The following is a 24,727-nucleotide window of genomic DNA, read 5'->3' as shown; positions in this document are numbered from 1 at the left end:
AGGAGTCAATGGAAGGCAGTGTTTGGAGTGGATAATTGAAGCCTATGGTTGATCTGCCTAGAATCAAAACTCACTACTAAAAAACTTTCTGTTGGGTGAAAGGCTGCAAGTCGGACCCAGATGCGATTTCTACCACCCAAATTATGGTGCCCCAAGCTGAACCAAGGACCAATGTTTCCTTGCTACTGGGGGAGGAAAGGTGTTGTGAAAACACCAATTGCAAAACAGAGGATTCCAATGTAAGCTCATAATAGAAAAAAAAATATTTTGGAGCCAACTCCAATCTTATAACTAAATGATAACTCACTTCATTAATGGTTATGATTAGAGGGTAGGAATAAAGGAGGGAAACGTCTTGGAGCAGAGAGGGTGAAGCCAGATAAATCACTCTGGGCAGCAGGCAAGCAAGCCTGGAATGTGTGATTATCCACCCTCAGATCAAGAAGAGTTGGGTGTTTCATTTTACATAATTGGAGTCAGTGCCTTTAGAATGGAGCATACAAATTTATGTAAATAAGTATGCAAATATTAAAAATATGTGTTGTGGGATTTCCAGGGGATGACCTGGCAGCTTTGTCTTCCTTGCCTTTGCAGCTGCTAAATATTGTGTTGTGAAAGCTCAAGATGAACTTATTTCCCCAAATCCCACAGTGTTATAACTAGAGGACTTTCTTTGTAATTTATAGGAGATACTCTGGAGAATGAATTAAGACGGACTACTTTAATGTATTTGTCAGTCAATGTGTTACCCCCAAGAGGTTGCGCAGGCTAACAGTGAATGCAAAAGGGATTTCAGGATTTCAATAAATTAACGGCAGATTCAAAGTGGACTATTGAAAGAGAATTAGACAATAATGATGGAGACAAAAGCAGGGATTTAGGGAGATAGGTAACATTAGAAGATAGCATAAAATTCAACCACCAGGCTCTCCCACAAAATTCTCCTTGGTGCTACTGGGAAGACAAGAGACTCGGCTGAAAGAAGCCTTATTTCAACTCAGCAAAGCATTGTGTAGATCACGCTAAGTCAAAACAACCCGATAAAGTGCCATGACCTTGGCAAACTGCAAGAATACAAGCAGATGGAGCTGTTTTGGATTAGGAGCTGCCAGTGACCGTGGCTATGACGACCTGCCTTTCTCAAAAGAAATTAGGTGACAGGTAAACTTGTCCTCAATCAAGAGAAGTGTAACTTGGATGCATTATTCGATTTGACCAGAAGACCATGGAGAGATAAACCGCCGTGAAGGACAGCAGTGTTATTAAATGGAAGGGTGGCTAAGAAAGTAAACAAGGCTCCCCAGGCTTCCGTATTTGTGGGTGAGAGGAGGGGAAACTGGAGGAGCTAGGTGGAAGTAACTGGATAAACAGCAGATAGCAAGAAAGGAACTGGTGAACTCAGAATCAACAATATATAGAGCTGTTTTATTTCAAAGTTGGGCCGCATCCGTGGGAAGAAAAGAAATGGAGGCACCCCTTTTTACAGATTAATCTTTAGCTCCTTTTAGCACTGGAGAGTTTTTCTCTCCAAAGGAAAGTTTAGCTGAGCACACAGGGGCCATTTTAAGAATAGTCTTCTAAGTCACGGCCCACTGAGAATCACTGAACGTTACATCATTATATCATGGCTGGGTCTGGATAGACAGCACTAAGTCTATGAGAAGTATCTTGAGAATTAATACGCAGTATTGACGGCTCTCAGTGACCCAAGAAGATGGAGAAACCAACCCACAAACTAGTCTGTGGCCTATTGCTACTTCCAAAAAAAACACCAAAAGTCAGGAATGGAATAATCAGAACGTAATAGTAATTCTGAGCAAAGCGAGCTGCTACAAATACTACAGTTGTAGATAAACATAATTTTTAATTTTTTGAGTGTGAATGGCCCTGACTTGGCTGGATCTCTTTCTCTATGCATTTATTTTCTGGTCACTGAGGCAAAATGCATTAAGCCAAGTATTTTCCTTCTAGGACATGTTTTACAAGATGAAAGAAACTTTCAAGCTAAGGGGCCAATTGTCTTCTTTTTCTAAGATAATGAATATTTTAGTTGGGCATATGTCCACCCAGCTAAAGAGCACATTTTTTAGACTTCCTTGCAGGTAGATACGTCTATATGATGAGATCAGGGCCAATGGGGTGTGAGTGGAAGTGATGTATGCTATTTCTAAGGCATGCTCCTTCTGCTGGCTGGAATACAGATGTGGTAGCAGAAGCTGGAACAGCCACCTCAGACCAAGAGAGGATGGCAGAGAAACAACATTGAAGAGTCAGGGTTTCTGAATCCATGGAACCACTGACTGCTTGTGTTTAGACGGCTACTGCCTGAGACAGAAATCAACTTCCATTTTGTCTACATGACTACTAGTCTGGCCATTGGTACAGTAGCTGCAACGGTATCCTAGTGCACAGTTAAAGCAGAGGAGAGAGTGGGCTGCGTGATCTATTGGAAGTCACAAGTCACTTAGAATCCAGTGAAGGTAGAAGGCAGAGCCTGGTACAGTAAAGATCAGGTTTTTGACATTTAGTTGCTGACATCTATGTCCTAAATTGAGCCTGGTTGAGGAAGGAGAGATAAAAAGGCTAACTTCTAGCTCTGAGAGCAAGGTGATGAGCAGAACTCTGCATAGCAGAGAATTGCGTCTTTGAGTTCTGAACGTAGTAAACCCAGATATCTATCATATACTGAATTTTGGAGAAGTTCTGCATAGAACGGAGGCAAACAAATTTCTACTGAAAATACTCAAACTCAAGCACTGTAGTGGAACCCCTTATCTGGTCAAATAACATTTCTATTGATACTTATTTTATGTAAAATCTGTCATTAGTTTGAGAATATTTATAAATATCTTCACACATGTATTTGGTATAATATTCTATTGTTTCATCATCTGAAGCAGGTTTGGATTCCCAGGGGCAAACATCTAGGGCTCCAGCTTTGGCTAGAACTCTATCACACAGGATTTTAAGGGAGGAGTGAGTTGTTACCTCATACCTCATTCTGGATCCCTTCTCCTTTTATTTAACATAAAATGACACATTATTTTTGCTTCATAAATTAACCCTCTAAAACATCAGCTGTTACTGCTACCACACATTAGAGTCCGTGTCATATTTTCCCATCGTCTCTTTTCTCAAAATGCCTGACCCAATGACATGCACGTAGTAGGCAGGTGGTGCTTGTCTATTGATGGTTAAATAAATACGGAATTTTAGTTTGTTATTCAGTGAGCTATTTTCATCTTTTTAACCTTGTTTATAATGGTTGTTGGAAGTAGTATTCTATATGAACGGCCTACTATATCCACTAAAGACAAAGAATTTTTTAAATCAATACCATTGCACTGTCCTGTAAATATTAAATAACCAGAGGTGGGAATATATCCTTTAAACTTAGATTTTTGGATTCTCACTACCACCCAAGCACAACCTCAGCTAAAGTTTAGATCCATTCGTAGGAGTTCAACTGGGTAAGAAATGCATCCTGATGCACAAGATCAAGAAGTCCCTCCCTCCCAGCTTTCCCAACAGGCAAGATGGCTCTATAAACAGGTTTGATCAGCTCCAAAGAGTTGTAATGACATTTAACAAGTATGCTTAAACCAATGGCAGTTCACTTTATGTCCTCCTGAAAGCACATAAAAATTTTCAATGCCAGCTCCCAAAACCTACAGAAAATAAATAAAATATGAACAATTAATATCTGTAGAATATATATTATTAGGTTTAAAAAATTCATTAATTCAGAAACAGATAGATGCCTATACACTATAAAAATGAGAAACAACAAACAAAAATCATTCTTATTCTTCTGATCCTGCTGTACAGCTTATCTATAAAGACTGAAAATATATGGTGCAACCTGTGTGGACTAAATGCACAGCCACATCACCATGTACTTGATGTTTAAATATGAGATAAATGTTTTGTTAACAACACACACACACACATACACACACACACATACATACACACACACACACAGAATCACCAACCCTTGCTATTGGGGACTGTGCCATTCTCAAATGTCATGGAGTCATATTTGTATTACAGAACTATTGTTTATTCTTTCCTTGTCTCAATGTGCTGACACTTTCCCATTAACACTACCCTGATTTCGCTCCCAGAACCCGACTGAAAAATACCAAGTGGAACTTCTGATGGAAAAGTGCTAAGTAGACTCCTGGTCTGTTATTAATGGAAAAAGAAACTTTACTTTGTCCCACCTGTGAGTAGGGAAAATCAATGCCCTAAGATGGCCATGGCATATATATATGCTCTCTATTCACATTGATCAGAAAAAAATAATATCACTAAACTCTGAGAAATAGCGCTACAGAATTATCAGCAAAATTAAGACAGACTATGCTGTTTTGCTACTTTCCCAATACTCTGGGTGCCCTTGAGAAAGCCAGAGGAAGCCCTTCTTGGAAATATTGCTTTCTAAGCATTCTATGCCAGCTAAGTACCCACTAAGAAATAAACAAACACTGAATGCCTTCCGTGTGTGAGGCAGTGTGCTATATACAGTGATCCCGGGCAATTTGGTATAAGTGATAACAGCAATAATAATTATTATACTAGCCACCATTGTTTGAGGACTGTCTTCCAAACACTGACATAAAGTTCTTCATACCGAGTCTTTCATTTAATCGTTTTATAGATGAAGCCTAGAGAGGATAAAGAACTTGTTCGAGGTCACAGAGCTAATAAATGGTAGAGTTGGCATCCAAAACCAGGCATGCCTGACTCAAGAACCTGTGCCTAACCACCTGCTGGAGAGATGGTTTTTTATTTAGACGATCTCTTTTCTGTTCCTATTTGAAATATAATCAAAGTTTCCTGAGAGGACACAGAAGGATGCCAAAAAAAGTATGACCTGGCTTATGTTATGGGTCACTCTGGCTACAGTTCACCAACCTTAGATTTTCATTTTCCAAAAGGCCCCAGTTATAAATAGCAACTCTGCACAAGGGGGAAATAATGTGTGAGCATGTAGCATTAGCTTGTCTCTTGAAAAGCAGTTGCTTCACAAAGAACTTTAAAGAGGGTACGAACTGCAAAGATATCACCATGAGGTTACACAGATCAAAATAGTATTCTTCAGAAGCCGTTCTATATATTTTGGTGTCCCAATTTGTCTCCTCTGGGAGAAGGAAGCTTAGTGCTTACCTAATCCATGAGGCTATGCATTTAATTTTAAGAACTTTAACACTCTCAGTGAAAAGAGTCCAAGTGGTATTATTAAATATCATTCAAGTTCAATTGAACAAAAGAATCACAATAAAGCCAAGGGTCGAGCTGAAACCTCCACTTGCCACTAATGCCACTTAAGTTTTTTGTAGAGGCAGTTGGGATGCCTGGTAAAATAAATGAGTGTGAATGGAGTGAACAGAGAGCAGATTGCATAAAAGTTTATGGTCTGAAGCGTAGGGAGGTAATTAGTGGTGTGATGAGCTCCCCAATTGTGTCTACGTGTTTAAAGGTCATTTCCTGCATTTTATGAGAGATAGGGAATTATATTCGGGCCCCCATAGAACTTTGCTTTTACTGTTATGGACATTTATTTCACCCGACCTTACTTGAGGGTCGGTTGATTGCAAGTGTGTCTTTCTCATGGGCTTGTAATCTCCATGGCTGGGGGCTTGGGCGGGGCAGGATTGTGCCGTATTCATTATTTATGTCCCTAAAACACCAAGCATAATTCTTTCCACATTGTAGCTGCTTGTTAAGGAGAGGGAAGTGGTGGGGAAAAAGGGAAAGAAATTCTCATATTGTGCCTGAGAATGCTGTTATCTGATTACCTGGGTTCAGGCTGCTTTTCAGTCAATGCCTTCTGAAACTTCGACGAATAGCTTAGTGAAAAATTCAGCTTTACCTTAAAAGACATTTGCTTACAGAATATCTCTTAAAAGGCTCTATTTATTTGTAGAAGGCAGAAAGTACAGTTTTTACACTAAAGACTTTCAAAGGGAATCAGCGATAAGAGACATGTTGAGATTAAAACAAAATAGAAAAAAAGAGAGAGAGAGAGAGAAAATGTTCTCATGCTTTGTGGCATGGAAGTTGTTTCCTTCCTTCTCTGCACCAGTGAAAGTGATCTTGCCAAGGTCAGTAGGAAAATCCTAACTGCTAAACCCAGAGCACATTTCAATTCTTCTCTAACTTGACTCAATTGACCTCTTCTCGAAAGTTGTTCCTCTCTTGGCTTTTATGAGAGCCGACTGTTCTAATTCTCATCTGTTCTTGTCAGTCTCTTTTGCTATTTCATCTTCCCTCAGTAATACCTCCAATTTTGTGTTCCACGGTGTTCCATTCCTGGTGCACTTTTTTTTTTTCTAATCAACTGTCTCTCTTTGAGCAATTTTCTTTATTCTCGTTTCATTTGCTCAACATGTTCGAAACTATAGCAGTTAGCTTCTCTTTCCCTTCTTCTGATTTGCCTGCTCTATAAATGTTCTATTCCTCTCTCAATGAATGTTCCTACCTTTTAGCCAAGAATTCAAGCCAGGTACTTGGGCGTCATCTGTAATTCTCCCCTCTCTCTCCTCCATTCAGGTGGCCACCCAGTTCAGACGGTTCTAAATCCTTGACATTCACTCTCTCCTTCTCCATTGTGATTGCTGTAATTAAGGTCTTTGTCATCTCTCATCTGGTTACTGATGAACCTTCTAACTGATTTCCTTGTCTTGCCTCTTATCTTCTTTCAATACCTCATCAATACCACTACAGAGTTATCCTTTCAAATTGCAAATATGATCAAGTTATTTACCTAAGAGGTGGAATGGCTCCCACTGACTACTGAGTTAGTCTGAATCTCTCTGAATGATAGAGTGAGGCATGTATGATATTCCTACCCCCACTCACCAGCCTCAGCTCCCGTTGCTCAGTCCCTTGAATCCTACACACTACTCTTTACTTCACGACTCTGTGCCATTGTGCATGTTGTTCCTTCTACTTGTTCCTGCCTAATCCCCTCCTCTTTTTCAGTCTATCTTACACTTCACTTCCACTTCTCTTCCGCCCCTCCTACAACCTCTATCCTGAGTTAAAACTGTACTTTGTATGTTTTCTATTGCAGCATTGCTCTCACTTTGTTGCAATTGTTTCTTGTCTTTCTGTCTTCTCTTAGTAATGGAGCACGTTTCTCATCTTTGTATTCCTCAATGTGTGGCACAATGTATGGCACGCGCTAGGCACTGAAGGGTCTGGAAATGCTGTTTGTGCTTATGAATACCTTGTCTATTCATTTCACCACTTACCCAGAATTCAGAGCTCATTCAAACCCAGAATTCAGAACTCTTCTCCCCACTTACACATTTTAGGATTCTCTTGGCCAGAGTACCTGACTCTAAGCTTTCATTAATTAAAGTAAAACACTCCTCACAGATGATTAATGCCCATTATCATGCTCAAGCTCATCATAAGAAAAGGAAAGATTTTTATCAGTTAGAGACGATGAAGACAGGGTCTTGGCCAATGTGAATTCCTCCCTATTAACTGATAACAATGAGATAATTGAGGAAGATAGGCATATTACCCCATTTAGGTAATTCTACCAGATCTACTTTATTAAATAGAATAGCGATGGGAGTTAGAACTGCCTGCTCTGCCTTTAGAAGGCAAGAGTGACTGTGGTCAGCGTTTCCAGATGCTGTTTGTACAAAGAGAAGGAAAAATGGTTATTGCCTCCAGCTTGGACTTTTGTTAGGAGATCAGTCATGAAAGAAAGTTCGGCCTTTTGTACCTTGAAAATATCTGACCAGTTTAAAATTAGGCATTCCAATAGGGAAACGCCAAATGTGAAAAGATGAGAGCCTTGTTCATACAAATTTAAATGTTCCACACAGAAGAGTTTGTAGCACTAAAATTTACATTCTTATAAAAATGTAGTTATAACAGTAAAATTTAGTGGTATATTTCTTTTTGAGGAGATGAGATACAAGAAAATCAAGAATCCTTACACAACTTCATTTCAGCATGGAACAACTCTTACTATGAGAAAAGTATACATTTATATTTATATAATCAAAAAATTTTATTAAATATAGTAGATGAACATCATTTGATCAATACTGCTAAGTATTCTGTGAGAAACTAAAGAAGTTATTTCTGTCTTAAGGGATATAGAATGACTTATTAGCACTGGAAGGTAATTTAAATGTCATCTAGTCCAACCTCTTGTCTGATGCTTAAATCTACCATACAAACACCTGCCAAACCTCCAGTTTGAGGGAGATTTCTACCACCTGAGGCAGTTCATTTCATATTTATGTAGCTCTTATTATTAATGATGATAAATAAAATTTATGGAGTGCTTACTATGTGCCAGGCACTGGGCTAAGTATTTTATCTTCAGAAATCCTGTTTAATCTTTATCACAATCTGATAAAATGGTATTGTTATTATTTCCATTTTACAGATGAGGGGGAAACTGAGGCTTAGCAAGGTTGGGCAACTGCCCAACATCACACAGCTGGTAAGTAGAGGACCCAGCTTTGACTACACTGTCTGCATTCTTAAAGAGTATACATATGCAGCCTCTCTAACTCAATTGCTTCCCTATGTTGACCTGAAATCTACTTAGTTATAGCTTCTATGCTTGGGTCCTAATTTTTAATGAGATGACGCTAAACATGTCCAGTTCCTTTTCCACATGATAACTCTTCAACTAGTTGAAGACAGTTGTCTTATCCACTCTGCCCCCTCAGTCTTTCCAATGGATACACAATTGCATTGCCTTCCATTTTTCTTTGTGTGAGATGGTCTCTAGGCTCTTCAGCATCATGATCACTGTCCTCTGGACAAGCCCACCTTGGAGTCTTATACATTTAATACAGCATAGAATCATATTAGCTTTGTTGGAAGACTCAACATAGGTTGAGTCATATGCTTGTGGTCAACCAAAGCCCCTAAGTGTTTTGCATATATGTTGGTAAGCTATCTCTCTGCTATTCTCTATTCACACAGTTGGTTTTTTGAACTTGAATTTAAAGCTTTGTACTTACCTCAGTTATATTTTATTTTGAGAGTATAGTTTATTGTTCTAGAATGCTAATATCTTTTAGGATCAAGATTCTGTCATCTAAAAGGTTTTTTTCCCATTGTATTCGTTAATGTTTGCCATGTATTAAGCCATCCCAAACTTAGTGGATTAAAATAACAATTTGGCTCCTAATTCTATGTGTCAGAACTTAGGCTGGGCTCAACTTAGTGGTTCTTTTGGACTTGACTGGGCTTACTGACACATCTGTGGTCAGCTGCTAGGTAAGCCGGGGCAAGTGGGTCTAGAAGAACCTCAGCTGGGATAGCTAGTCTCTACTCTACATCATTTCTCATCCTCCAACAAGCTAGCCTAGGCTTGTCCACATGCTGCAAGAGGGGTCCCAAGATAGCAAATGAAACCAAGAAAGCCCCAGGAGTCCTAAGCTCAGAACAGGGACACCATCATTTTCCCCATATTCTATTAGACAAAACAAATTCCAAGGCCAGCAATTTTCAAAGGCTGGGGAAATAGACTCCGTCTCTTGATGGGAGGAGGGAGGCCCTTTACAAAGGGCCTAGATACAGGAAAACATAACAATTGTGTCCATTTTTTAAATCTGCCACACTCTTAGGGTCATGCCATTTGTGATAGCACATCATCAAAATTATCCTTTAAAAAATTCACAGGAATTTCAATTTAATAAGGTCTAAAAATAAAGTCCTATGTAGCATACTACTTTTGCTCTTACAACCTAGTTAGACAATCATAACAAATACACTAAAAGAAAAAAATTATATGCTAAACCATCCCAATCTGTTTCTTTTTTTTTTTTTTAATTTATTTTTTTCCCCCAAAGCCCCAGTAGATAGTCGTATGTCATAGCTGCACATCCTTCTAGTTGCTGTATGTGGGACCCGGCCTCAGCATGGCTGGAGAAGTCGCGTGCACCAGGATCCGAACCCGGGCCGCCAGCAGCGGAGCACGCGCACTTAACCGCTAAGCCACGGGGCTGGCCCCCAATCTGTTTCTAAAGAGACATAATTTAAAGAACAAAGAGATCTACAAGGTCCACCACCAAGGAAATGCTTGTAGATGAATTTAAACTTGATCTAGATTAAAAAAAAATAGGCTAGGGTCTGTATCGGGAAAGAGAAATGAGAAAAGTGTTGAGATAGGGATTAGCATCTGCAAAACCTCACAGGCTCAGAGAATAGGCTGGAGTGACAATATTCAAGGGTTACTCTGAAAAATGAGTGGTAAGAGGAAGGGTGGCTAGATTGTAGGGGGTCTACAATGAAAGAACTTGAAAGTAGGTTTGAATTTGAATTTGATTTTGTAAGCTGTGGGGGACTATAGATGGTTCTTGAGCAAAAATATAGTGTGATTAAAATTTTTACAGAACTAGCCTAGCATTAGTTGGAATGAAACATTTTTGCAGTCAGGGAAACCACTGAGAAAAGCCTTACAGCTTTTTTATTCCTGATGAAAACTAAGTACCTAATACCATTATTCCTAAGGTAGTTTAAAAAAAAATGACCTAAATAATTACCTGGCAGGGTAATAAGTTTTCATTTCTGCCGATTTAAGGAGCAGACAAAAGGTGCCAACATCTGGAAAGAGGTGAATATGTTCTTTTTCTTAAAGAAGAAGAAAAGGAAATGTAACTACCTCTGCTTAAATTTGAGTCATTATGTCATGTGTACAGATTTTTCAAGGTTATTTCCTTCAGTGGCAAAATGATGGTTTGCAGAAATGAAAAGCTGACATTTTCAAGATTGAAAAACTTAGCCGTTGAACAAAACCCTGAGTAATCACAAAAGTCTTGTTTTCCATTCTACTAAGTGCTACTTACTGTAAGAGGATGCAAGAGACACCCCAACCTTCTCGGATATTCTTTAGGTCTGAGTCCTTCTGTGGGGTCTCTGTAGATAATGAAATCTCTCTCTAATCAATGTTCTAGTGCCAGGACACCAAGAGTGTTGGAAAAATTGTTGAATGTTTGGAAAACAGTTTGGGATCCCCCTTAGAAAAGCTCTGTAGCCAGTCAGAATTCCATGGCTAGGTGCGTGGTGTAATAAAGACTGTCTTGACTACTTGTCTAGAGACCTTCTTGGAATACATCTTTTCTAGAAGAAATCAATTTAAAGCCTCATTTTCCTTGTACACTGAAGTGAATTCCAGATTGAGCCAAGATTTGAGTGTTTAAAAAAAAAACACGCGGGGCCGGCCCAGTGGCACAGTGGTTGGGTTGGCATGCTCCGCTTCTGCAGCCTTGGGTTCGCAGGTTCAGATCGTGGATGCAGACCTACACACTGCTCATCAGGCCATGCTGTGGCAGAAGGTTGGCACAGATGTTAGCTCAGGGACCACCTTCCTCAAGCAAAAAGAGGAAGATTGGCAAGAAAAGTTAGCTCAGGGCTAATCTTCCTCAGCAAAAAAAAAAAAAAAGCCATGCAATAAAATCTTGGGAAAATATTTAATGATCTGATATTGTAATAGAGTGAGACTTTCTAAGCTTAAAGGTATTGGAATCCTAGTGCACTAATGGATCTAGGAAACAACTATTAATGACTGTTAAACTGTTAGCTCAAACGTTGATTAGGAATTTTATAAGGGATAGATCAGGCTGACAGGACCTGCAAGCACTAGTTACTTTTAACGTCACTAAAAGTGGGACACTCAGGCATTATGTGTCCCATGACATAATACAAGAGGAAGTTGACAGCACCACCTATGAAGTATTCGGTTCCCCAAAATTAAACCTGAAGTTTCTCAAATCCGTAAATCTAACTCCCACTTGTTAGAAAATTCAGGGACTAGAGGAATGTGGTAAATGACCTCACAAGGATACAGTCATACAAATCCAGGAAGTCGGATATTCCTTAGGACAAATGGCCCAGTTTCTTTAACAAAAAAATGGCGTGGAATATAAAAGGGAGGGGAAACCTCAGTGACATATCAGCCAAATACAGCACATGGACCCTATTTGAATCTGGATTCAAAAATCCAATTCTGAAATGACTTTTTTAAAAAAAATTAGAGAAAACTGAGCCTGACTGGATATTAGATATTAAGGAATTATTATAAATGTTGGTGGATGTGTTGGTTGTTATTTGAAAAACTCTTATCAGCTAGAGATATATTCTGAAGTACTCATATGTGACGTGATATTGGGTCTGAGATTTACTTTAAAATACTTCAATAAAAGAATGGTGACGGAACAGGAGAGAATAACTGAAACAAGAATTGCAGAATGTTGGTAATTATTGTTCTGGGTAATGAGTACATGTGGGTTCATCATAATATTCCCTTTACTTTTGTGTATATTTGGAAATGTCTGTTCAAATTATTTGAAAGTTGTTGGAAAAAAATCTGAAGGAAAAGATTAATATAATCTACTACATAAATAGAATTAAGAATTCTATGCTTTCTTACACAACAGGCTGGGGAAAATATTTGTTACAAATATGGCAGACAGAGTCAACATCCATTTTCATATACATACATGCACATACATATGCACATACAAGCTGATAGGAAAAATACCAAAAAACCCGAGAGCTAAATGATATAAACAGAATTCAAAAGGGGAAATGCAAATTCCTTAAAATATCCCTTTGGAAATAATCATAAAAAACCAAGTTGAAATTTTTTGAACTACTAAAGCAAGCTATTCTCCAGAACGTACATGCCTTTTATGTCCTGGAAAATAGTCATTTCCTATGATCAATAGAGAAATTTTCTAAAATAGTAGCAGCCTTTTTGTTAAATGCCAAAAAAGTGTCATGTGCTATACAGTGAGGACTATTTTTGGAAAGTCTTTCTAACACTTCTCCAATGGTGATAAAATCCTGGCCAAGAATCCCTGCTAGGGCTGAGGAGAGAGTGCATCAAAAAATGAACTCGAGGGGGCCGGCCCGGTGGCGCAAGCGGTTAAGTGCGCGCGCTCCGCTGCGGCGGCCCGGGGTTCGCTGGTTCGGATCCCGGGCGCGCACAGACGCACTGCTTGGTAAGCCATGCTGTGGCGGCGTCCCATGTAAAGTGGAGGAAGATAGGCACAGATGTTAGCCCAGGGCCGTCTTCCTCAGCAAAAAAAGAGGAGGATTGGCGGATGTTAGCTCAGGGCTGATCTCCTCACAAAAAAAAAAAAAAAAAAAAAAATGAACTCGAGGAGAGAGTTGTGACAAGGAAGGGCCTTACAAGGTGCTTGTAGGGGGGTTGACGATGTTCTTAATTTGTTTGATGGCCATATGGGTGTTCCTTTATAACTGTTTCTTAAATTGTACATATAGATTTCATGTCCTTTTTTATAGTGCATTATATTTTATAATAAAAGTTTTGTTTTTCTTTTAAGCAAACTCCAATAAGTGTGGTCACTCACATGCCTTGAGTTGCCATATGTGACGGTTGGCCTGAAATCACCCTAACTAGGCAAAGAGGAGGTAATTGCCTTGGAATGGAGTCCCACATGGGAGTGGGCATGAGGTTCTACAGTGTAGAAGCTGTTTCTCAAGAGGAACTCTTAATTCATGTTTGGCTATAGGGGCTCCCCAGAGGCAATATTGGCTGTTGGGAGAATGTTCAGCTCTGGAACTACCCTAAAATTAGAATACCTCAGGAAAACCCAAGAATCCCCTGAGAAGTTTTTTTCTTTTTTTAATCCCATCCATATGGGATGTTTTTAATAAGCAGAAGAGCTCCATGTGTATTATACATAAAGATACTGGCATCAGGACTTTCTAAGAATGGGTAGACTCTAAGATAGTTTTCTAATAGTGAAGATGGATTTATTTTATTTATTTTTTATTTTTTATTTTTTGCTGAGGAAGATTCACCCTGAGCTAACATCTGTTGCCAGTCTTCCTCTGTTTTGTATGTGGGTTGCTGCCACAGCATGGCTATGGATGAGTGGTGTAGGTCCACGCCCGGGAGCCACACCCTGGCCACTGAAGCGGAGCATGCTGAACTTAACCACTAGGCCACGGGACTGGGCCCATGATGGATTTATTTTTAATTATTTTTATCTTCTTACCTCGTTCCCCCAGGTGACTAACACCATGGTTTGCAAGATGGAAGGTGGGGGTAAAGGAGTGGATGATTTGGTTAAGCTATGATCTTACAAAATCAACCAAGTTTGTCCTCTACTGTTAACTTTCAGCTCTAAGATGCTGTGTACAATTTGCAATTGATGTGTCCAGAAGGTTTGTGTGTTAAGCAATTGTATCTAGTCAATATCAAATCCTATTCTTAGCATCAGGTGCTCAACCATAATTGTCCATGGTCAGGCAAAAAATAAATAAATAATAAAAACAACCCAAAAATATCAAAGAAAGGTGTACCATTTGTTGATAAAATTGTGGAGATAATCTAACCTATCAAGTGTCTCAAACGGGAAAATGTAAATTCAATAATAATTCATCTTGAATGGCTTCTAATAATTCCTTGCCTTCTTTATCATTGAGAACAAGGAAGTAAGGCTTTTCCTGAAACCAAACAACTCACATGTTGCTCTATAATTCTCTCTCCTCGCTTCTCTCCCCAATTCTTTTCAACTTTATCGAATTACCTGGAACTTGAGTATTATACTCTATCCTCAAGAAAGTCTCTCCCAGGGACAAGGGATTTAGTCTTTAAGTTTCACCTACGAGTTTGAAATGTTAATTAATGATGAATAGGAATGGCATTTGATTATTTACAATAGAATTTGGATGTCATTTCTAGGTTCTAAAAAAAAACTCTTTTTCTGATTACGGAAGTGATACTCTCTCATTCTTCCTCATTACGGGTAATTTGGAAAATTCAGGGAAGATTGGAAGGAAACAAAAATTTCCACAATCCAAAGCTAACCACAGTTAACATTTTTGGTGTATTTTCTTCCTACTTATGCATACATTTGTGCTATAGAACTGAGATTATTCAACACGTGTGGTTTTCTATGCAATAAATTTTAACTTCACATTATTGTGTGAACATTTTACAATGTCATTACGTAGACTTCAAAAATCTCAATTTTTTTTATTGAGATATAATTGATATACAACATTATATTACTTTCAGGTGTACAACATAATGTCAAAAATCTCAATTTTAATGAGTAATATTTGAGGGTATCACGATAGCTTAAATTATTTTTTCCAGCAGACCAACCCTGGACATTTTGGTTGTTTCTAACTTTTGTCATTATAAATAATGCAAAAACAAGTAATGAACATACTTATACATAGATCTGTTTATGTTTCTTTGATTGTTTCTTTATAATTATTCCTAGAAATGGCAAAGGTTAGAAACTTTTAAAATTTCACAATATGTCCTGACTAGTTGCATTTCAAAATGGTTATTCAGTTTTTATTTCTACTAGCATTATATAAGAATGCCAATCTCACTATAACTCCATCAGCACTGAATATTATAATTTTGAATCTTTGCTGGTTAAATCATGATATCTCATTGTTTTCATTGGCTATTGTTTACTAGTGGGGTTGATTTTTTTGCTATGTCCATTTGTTTTATATATTTCTGCTTCTGTATAGTATATGTTCATATTTTTGATCCATTTGTCTGTTGGAAGTTTAGTATTTTTATACTGACTTTTTTTTATGTGTGTGACAGGGATAAAGGGAAACTATGTTAAATCATGAATGTTTATAATCCCTCCACCTTTCCCTTCTCTCTTTTCCATTCCCCATTTCTCTACTCATAAGAAGGAATGTTAAGTCTTTGGCTCCGCTAGTTGGAGTGAGATGTGGTTGGGAGAATACAGGCTATATTTATGTACATAGGAAAAGGCATGGAAATATATTAAAAAGTAAGATGTGGAAATATGGAGATAACTGATTGAGGGGAAAAGTTATGAAAATCACAACAAGTTGGAGACGTGGCAGGAAGGAGAAGAAGGAGAAAAGAAAAAAGGCCAGAATGGGCTACAGTTTGGGGACAAGATGATAACAGATATGAGCTGCTGCTCTGATTGGTGAGGCTTTGATGAGAAGGATAGGAAAAGAGGGTTTTTAGTGAATTTGCTGTATTTTGTGCAGTGAAACCTTGTGTTTGCTGCTACCTCTGCCCCTCAGAACAAAATCAAATCATCGTCAAGAAGATATCTACATTACTCTTCAAGGTCATGGAGTTGGATTTGTGCTTCTTTAGGATGTGTTGCTGGGCTAGTTTGGGCCTTAAGAGAGGATAAGATAGCCCGGGTCTACTATTAAGGTTAAACTCACATAATAAATATAAATAATTTCATCATTGTTTTAAAGAAATGTTTTCCCCTATTGGATGTTTAATTTTGTTTATAAGAATTTGCACAGACATTGTAGAAGACGGAAATAGCTACTTACAACACTTAGACTGAAAAACAGTCCCCTCCTTTCTGGGAAAGATGTTTTCTTTAACCAAATGTGTCTGTTAGACGTACGTATAACGCAGTGAGGTTTGAGAGAACACCCTCCTGACCAAGCAGATCACTTGGGTCCACCCAGGCGATCTGTCGTCACCACCAGGGAGTCAGGTCACATCCACTTGTGTTATTATGACGTATTTTGACATTCAAGTAAGTATCTATAGCTACATATCTCTGTCTCTATATGGTGACGTTTACAAATGTGTGTGTGTGTGTGTATGTGTGTGTGTGTGTGTGTGTGTGTGTTGGAGTGAGCCAACAACATCACCCTTCTTTTCTCCCAGTTTTTCTCTGGCATCAGTATTTACATTTAACGCTTAAATAATTATGGAATGAGTAACTTTTGATGTATAGGATGAGATGAGGATGTAGGTCGATTATTTTAAAAATTATCCAGTTTATTCTAATGTCGTCATTGAAGAGTTAATTCCTTCCCTGTTAGTATGTGACACTCACTTTGTTGCATATCAAATTCTTATAGGTTTTTGAGCCATTGGACTTTGTCTTTTCTTTTCTAGTAACACGCTGTATTGATTTTTGTAGATTTATAGTATCTTTTGATATTCCCTCATTACTTTTTCAAAATTATTTTGGATATGTTCTAAAAATCTTTTGAAACTTTATCAAAAGTACATTAAACCTACAAATTACTTTGCAAAGAATTGACATCTTTCCCACATTTGTTCATCATGTTCAGAATAAGGAATATCTCCCTATTCCAATATTCTTTCTGTTCCATCAGAAATATTTTATAATTTTTCTTTCTGTGAGATACGGCATACTTTTTTAAACAAAGTTATCCTTATATATTTTGTGTATTTTGTTGCTGTTATAAATGAGATTTTTTTCCATCATGTTTCCCAACTGTTTATTTCTAGTATATAGAACAGCTTGAATTTTGAATATTTATTTTTAATCTGGTCACCATGCTGAACTTTTTTTTAAATTAGTACTAGTGTTTTATTAGTTGATTCTTCTGGGGTTTTCTAAACAGAGATTTATACTATCTATAACTGGAAATAAAATATCAGAAAAGAGATAAAATCAATTCCATTTCTTACATTTTTATTGGAAGACTTTCTAGGAAAATTTTTACATAATATTGAAAAACAATAGCCAGATCATAGCTAACTGTGGAATACACAAACATTCCTATTTAATTCAGAAACAAGACAAGGATCTCCATTAAGACCACATTGCAAATATCCTTTAATCTTCTCGTTAACTTAGTGAGGGAGGCATTATTAACGCAGAATACATTTCACCTTGACGAGATATATAATACATCAATAATACCATATTATAGATGAGGCAACCAAAACGCAGAGCGGTGAGGAATTTGCCCAGGGTCAAGTAGATAGGATTTGAACCCAAGTCTGTGATATTCCAGTCTGTTTTGTTCACTAGCCCTTTTGGCTTACTTGACCTTCCAGCAAAAGGAAAGCATTTTATTTGTAAATTGCTTAAAATTTAATAGAATGCTTTTATACACTTCATCTCACATTTTCTCAGAACTGAACTTTGAGTTAAGTGGTCTCATGATCATCCCTAAATAATGCTAAATAAACGCTAAAACTTTGTCTCTTACCTCATAGGTGGTTTAGCTACATCATAGTATGATCCATTCCCTGAAAAAAGATAAGGCAAAGCCCTCAAAAAAAGGCTGCTTCATAGTCAGAGTTGCCCCTGCTGCTTTACTTACACCTGTGAGTTCTCTCGCATGTGTGTATTTCATAATATTGAATTGGTGTAATTTTGTGAGAGGATTGGTCTGAGTTTAAGGGTTTGAGAGAAACCCAGCTAGAAAGACTAATTTTCCTATTATGTTGGAAAGAAGAGCTAAAGGAGAATTTTCAAGTTACTATGTGGATGAAATTTGTATGAGGGAAGGTGATAGACCTTTTCCCCCAAACAATTTTCAAATCCACAAAGAGCAGCATTCAGGATTATATTTTGTTTATTTATTTATTAATTATCTCTTAATTTTTTTACTGAGTTAACATTGGTTTATAACATTGTATAAATTTCAGGTGTGCATCATTATATTTCAACTTCTGTAGAGACTACATCGTATTCTCCACCAAAAGTCTAGTTGCCATCCGTCACCATATATGTGCCCCTTTACCCTGATGTTATATTTTGAAGCAGAGAGAGAGTGGAGCCCAGATTCCTCACAGCTTACTCAGGGTTTTACCTAGCATTGGTATCAATCTATGCGCTGATACCATTTCTGCTTTTCTTACAAAGGACAATCGTGGCATTTTATATTCTTTTGATCTTTCCATTAGAAAGAAAATGTAGATTTAGCATTTAGGTTCATGTGTCGTTTCTCTGTGCCTAACCTGCTCATCTGGACTTCACAGTGGCCTTTATCCCAGATTTTCTTGTCCCGTGACTAAGATCAGCTTAGGGTGGGGCTACGCCAGCCTTACTCTGAGTTACAATGGCATGGGGAAGCTGGAAAACACCCACTCTACCTTCATAAAAACATTTGTAGGGGTTCAGTTAGGAAAACAGGACTCACAGAGTGTTTTAAGGCAGCCTGGATTCTCTACACTAAATTCTACTAAGTAAGTGTGTGTGTGTTGCCACTTCTGCTAGGTAAAAGAGTTCTTGAAAGAGCATTGGAGCGCTTCCTGAATCATTTGGGCAACCACAGGTCTTAGATTCCTTAATATCCAGGGAATAATTTTAATAGCATTAATAATAATCAACTTTGTTGTCATTTGTTTGCTATAGTGTATCCATATTATGAAATATTATTTAGCCAATAAAAACTATGTATTTAAAGCACATGTAATAACTTGGGCAAATATTTTATAATAGTCAATAAAAAGGTCAATTCAAATTTAAATTGTTTGAGTCAGGTCTCTTTCAGTTGTCTGTAACATTGACCCCACTCAGATAAAAGGGGTTTTAAGTATGTTTCAGAAGTCTCATGAGAATCAAAGCGTAGGTATCAAGGACAGATAGATCTCTTAGAAATTAAATCTGGAAAATCACTGAGCATAAGGCTCCTTTCTCTGGCTACTGGATTTCCCTGTCAAGCCTTCTCCCTGCCTGCCTGCTCCGTATTTCTCTCTCTACCATGTCAACCTTCTCTTCTTAAACATAGTTTTTGCTATCTCATAATTTCAGCTTGCACATAGTCCAAAATGTTTTCCTTAGCTTCTATTATATCTCGCACGTGTTCATCTCAGCTTCGTTACTCACTGGCTTCACCTCTCAGTCTCCCAATTCCAAATTCCTAAACTGATTGACTCACTCGTCTTTTTGAGTCAGACTGCAACTCATAGGTCGTTAGTCAGTCTATGAATGGGCCACCCTTGAGTCTGGTGGCCGGAAAGATCAGGTTACTTTGGCGTAAGGTATGTATGCTTAGGCTGGAGGAATCCTAATAAATGTGTCTAGTACTTAAATACTATGTAGCAATATGTATGGATAGAAGATAGAGAAATAAACCAAAATATTAACAACAGTTGTCTCAGGGCAGTGATATTATGAAGATTTCTTTTTCTTCATTTTGTATAATTCTTCTTCAATGAACACGTTATTTTATAATCACAAACATGATAAACTTCAAAATACTAAAAAAATATTTTTAAAAGGATAATAATGGGGCCGGCCCAGTGGCGTAGCAGTTAAGTTCGTGCACTCTGCTTTGGCAGCCCAGAGTTCACCGGTTCGGATCCTGGGCACAGACCTACTCACCGCTCATCAAGCCATGCTGAGGCGGTGTCCCACATAGAAGAGCTACAACTCTGCAACTACGATACACAACTATGTACTGGGGCTTTGGGAGAAAAAAGGAAAAAAAGGAAGATTGGCAACAGATGTTAGCTCAGGGCCAATCTTCCTTTAAAAAAAAACCAAAACAAAATAAAAAAACAAACAAAAAAGGATGATAATGTTAAAAGGAAAAGAGACTTCAGGATGATATAATTCAATACCACTTCAACTGACAAAAGTTGAAACAGGCCCATGTAGTTAAGTGACATCCACAGTCACAGAGTAAGGGAGGGGCCAAGCTCTCCTGACTTATTCCTGAATGAGCTCAGCCACACACAGTCCTTTCTTATCTGAACCAAATGAGATAAATTCCCCTGATGCAAGTGGGAGCCTGTAGGTAGCAGATCTCTGAGTGTGAGATCTAACTGCAAACCCTGCTCTAAATCTTTAGGACTTGGACAAGTTTGTTAAAATAATACCTTGACTTGAAACAGAACTCCAATCCCCAGGTTTCATTTAACTATCATTTTGCTGTGAGCTATATTTTTCTAAGGGCTTCTACTTACACACTCCAAATTGTCAGCTCTGCTTTATGTTAAAATAATACCAACAGTAGAGAAGCAAAGGAGGAATTGAGGAATTTCCAGACCTGAAGTACAATCACTCTACACTTGCATCTGTCCCTCTACTCCGGTGGTTTTGGCTTCCTTCCCTCCAGTGTGTTTTCTCTTGATGGATTAACATGATATCTTAAGAAGAGAATAAAGTCTTTTGGGATGAGTGTGAAGTAGAGGCTGGGAGGGGCATAAAATCAGATCTACGCTAAGGGAGAAAAGGAAAGAAAAGTTAGAAGTCTCTTAAGGTTTCATTCAAAAACAGGACTTCAAGCTGAAATGGAATACCGTGCCTGGCAGGAAAAGGTTCCCACATGTTTTGAAACTGGCTCCTGCTTAACCTGGAGGAAACAAAAGGCCTGGGGGATTTACGCAGTTCTGGGCATCAAAATGCTCAGAGATAATCCCAGCTCTAAAGCATTTACAGTGTGTAAATTCCTCCTGTATCGAGCCTCAGAGAAGCTCGAGCTATGATTCAGGTGGAAGTCCCTGGACCATTTAGCATTTATTTCACTGTTGGCTTAGAAGAGGATGAGCTAATATGACATAGATCACATGTATGACAGAGTCAAGTTTCAAAAATTCTCAGGAGTCTGTAATGATAGCTTGAAAATTCATTCCAAAAAAAAGGAGATGAAAAAATTTTAAATATAAATAAAGTCCTAACTTTATAAGAAACAAAGATCAGAAACAAACAAAAATTAACCATGCAAACAAAAGATAGGCCAGTGTTGCTTAATAGTAGTTGACATAAAAACATCTTTGTGGTATCAATTTCAAGCTTAATATGAGCTAAGCATTTCAAGACAATGAATATAGAAAAAAACTGTCCAAAATAATTTTTTTTAGGTTTTAGTATTTCATGTTAGAAAAATGGCCAATCTGACTAGAACATGCCCAAAGTAGGGAGGAGGGTCTGCAAACCATATCTTAGGGAGTCAGGAATATTTATCTTGGATAAGGATATTCAGTTTTGGGGAGGGAGGAGGAAGAATATATAATAATGGTTTTCAAATGCTTGAAGGATCCTCATGGAGTTAGAGGTCTTTGATAAAGGACCAAAGGGTTTAATTTACAGGAAGCAAAATTCAGTTCAAAATGATGAGGATCTTTATAATGATCCAAGCTATCCCCCAACTGGAATGAGCTGCCTTGTAAGGTAATGCGTTCTCTGTTATTAGAAGAGTTTAAGCAGAAGTTAAAGAATGTACTAGATGATGGTGAGTGTTCTTCTAAGGCTAATTATATGAATCTGTGTGTTGAAAACTTAACAGTCATTTTAAAATTATTTTTTTCTCTTTTTTACACCATCCTCTGCATTAACTTAGTCGTATCATTGCCCTTGTTATTTCAAGGTAAATATTGAGAAAATTAGGATATTAAAATAACAGCAAAACACTATCAGTCAAGGTTGCCCCATGCATTCCTTGAGTAATGAGTTTGCTTATGCTTGTGGCGGTGCTATGAGACCCCTACAGTATTTACTTAGAATTCTCTCCACAAGCATTTATTGAGCATCTGCCATGTGCTAAGCAGGCACTATGCCAGGGTCCAGGATACAAAAATGAAAAAGCGTGGTTCCCCAGGATGCAGTTATATTTACAGTTATAACCCATATAATATGCAAAGTGAACTTCCCATTCCCTAAAATGAACTTCTGTTTTAAACTCTTTCTTGATTTAATGCTTCTCCATTTTGTTAGATGCATTGACATCCTTAGATGAAAGTTGTTGACCTTGGTGAACCACCTCTAATGTAACTTGCAGCTGAAACCTTTCAACGTGAGCAAGTTAGGAAAATGGTTTCTATTGAAGTAGAAAACAAATAAGTGTGTATTTGTTACAAACAATACTTTCTATACTGTTGTCTTTGAATATCTAGCAGATTTATTTAGTACTTATACCTAAGGTATCTTTTTGTCTTACAAGTGGAGCTGGTGAAATTTAAGTTCTAAAGAAATCTCCGATAATTAGAGGCCCTTTGATCTGGAGTATTCCACGGTTAATGTGTGAGCAGATGTTGGCCTGCATTAAGCATTAAGATCAAAAAAGAGTTAAATGGGAAGTTAATTTTGCAAAAGGCTTCAGTAGCATCCAGCTGGTTCTTTGGACTTCTGCTTAGACATGAGGCAACTGGCAAATTAGGTTCCAGCGTTATTTGCTCCTTGACTACTTTGCAACTAGCTGCTTTCTTTGCTTTTTTTTATAAATTACATCAAGTTGTGACAACAAACAAACAAAAGCAATCTTGTAAGTTGCATTCAATTTGCTAAAACCACCATGATCCATCTGTGTGTGCAGGTAAGGGGAGCGGGGAGGAGATCCTTGACCAAGCCTGTACTCCTACTTTGGGGACTGAAATGTGATCCTTTTCAACAGAAGAAAAGGCAGATTAACTCCCCAATGGAGAACAGCCAGGCTACTTAGCAAGCTGACCACATCTTCATCATTGCTTGTTGCTTAGGTTTGGCTGTCTAATGAATCTGTATTCTGAGAACTCAAATATAAGAGTCATGTTCTTAGATTCATATCCACTTCTCTGAATACCCATCTCCTTAAACAGATAGGACAGCACAGTTGAGTATAGGTTACTTTACTTTAGAATGTCCAACAACTATTTTAAAACAATGATGATAACCTATGACTGTTTTTGTTTTAACATGTGTCAGCACTGAAACAGAGCCACTCCTGCTGAAACCCACACTCAGTCATGGAAGGTACAACTGTAGGAAATCAGATGGAGCATAATAATAACAGTGAACCAGAGCGTCACTAGATTATATGACACCCTTCTTCCTGCTGAGTTAATACAATCTTATGAAATGCAGGAAGGACCCCTTTTCAAAGTTGTGTCTGTATATATTAGTGGGAACAGAAATATTGGCTGTCTTCAGCTGTTGCTGAGATCCAAGAACAATCACTCATCTTTATCTTTCTAGTCCTGTTCATCCTTAGGTAGGGGTGGCTGAAATATCCATGCCTGGTGGCTTTAGAGGAGTTCCTTCTAATGATACTCGTGCCTAGTGACCCTGGGAAGAGCACATTTGGACCCTGGCCCTTGTAGAAGACAGGCCAGTGACTTCACTCACAGTAGCAGAAACTCTCATTGATCTGCTCATGGTTCCTTGCAATGTTTAACAGCTGTGTCAAGAATGAGCAAAGAGTAAGAGCAGACTCAAAAGGATCCATTTTACCTTTATTTGTTTTATAAGTTTTCATCTAAGGCAGGACAGAAAGAGACCACGTAGATAAGTCTCCAAGACTGCCTTGTCTTTTTCAGTGTGGAATGAAGCACGTTCAGTACTGGTATCCTTAGCAGGCTGTCTCATCCTTTCAGCATCCTTTCATGCTCATGTCATACAGCATGAGACTGTCAACTCAGGTGAGTTTCAATTCCACATATTTCTGAAAGTCAACTGAGAGAACTACAAAATTCATTGCCAGAAATTCCCAAATACCACTCCTATATGCACAAAGTCATGACCGTTAATGTGAAGGATGGAGCAAGAAACACTGATGCTATTTTGCATCATAATTAAGAAAGTTCTACAGTCCTGAAAAATCAGTATAGGTTCCTACCTAATGATTCTTGATCACTTTTCTATGGTTTTATTATAGCCCTGAACCTTTATATTTTTCTCAAATTCTATTCTAGACTATTAGACGTCAATTCTGGCCAAAACTTGCTCTTCTTTTAATAGTTTTTAGATGTCCTGCATATACTGTGGCCAAGATAAAATATGGATGTCTCAGGAATTAAAACTGTTCACAAGCCATCGATATAAATGCCTTGCTCATAAATGATGAATTCTAGGGAGAAAATCATGCTATTATTTCAAGAGGCTTTGACGAGTCTCGTCTCCCAGCTTGACAGGAATCAATCTGAACTCCTACAAATTAAATGTACATTCTTATTCTAACAATGAGGTGAATCAGAGAAGCTTTCAGATATTAAAATATCAGTTGGGGCTGACATACAATAAATTAAGGTCCACCTTTC

The 24,727-nt window shown here is 38.0% G+C and overlaps 1 protein-coding gene across 7 annotated transcripts in view; it reads left to right on the top strand.

Moving 5' to 3' along the window:
* The window catches only part of RASGEF1B (RasGEF domain family member 1B), a 563,361-nt gene that overhangs the window by 421,875 nt on the left and 116,759 nt on the right, over nt 1–24,727 (top strand). For 5 of the 7 annotated variants that reach the window (XM_058547355.1, XM_058547361.1, XM_058547359.1 and 2 more), the window contains one exon: nt 8,423–8,479. The exons of the other annotated variants lie outside the window; for them this stretch is intronic. In XM_058547355.1, coding sequence (XP_058403338.1) covers nt 8,423–8,479 — 57 coding nt within the window. The remainder of the gene's footprint in view (nt 1–8,422; nt 8,480–24,727) is intronic. 7 annotated transcript variants of the gene reach the window in all.

Source organism: Diceros bicornis, chromosome 8 (genome assembly GCF_020826845.1).
Source record: "Diceros bicornis minor isolate mBicDic1 chromosome 8, mDicBic1.mat.cur, whole genome shotgun sequence".
In the NCBI taxonomy this organism is placed as follows: domain Eukaryota; kingdom Metazoa; phylum Chordata; class Mammalia; order Perissodactyla; family Rhinocerotidae; genus Diceros; species Diceros bicornis.
Note: the sequence above shows the minus strand (reverse complement) of the source record. Positions and strands in the feature narration are given on the sequence as shown.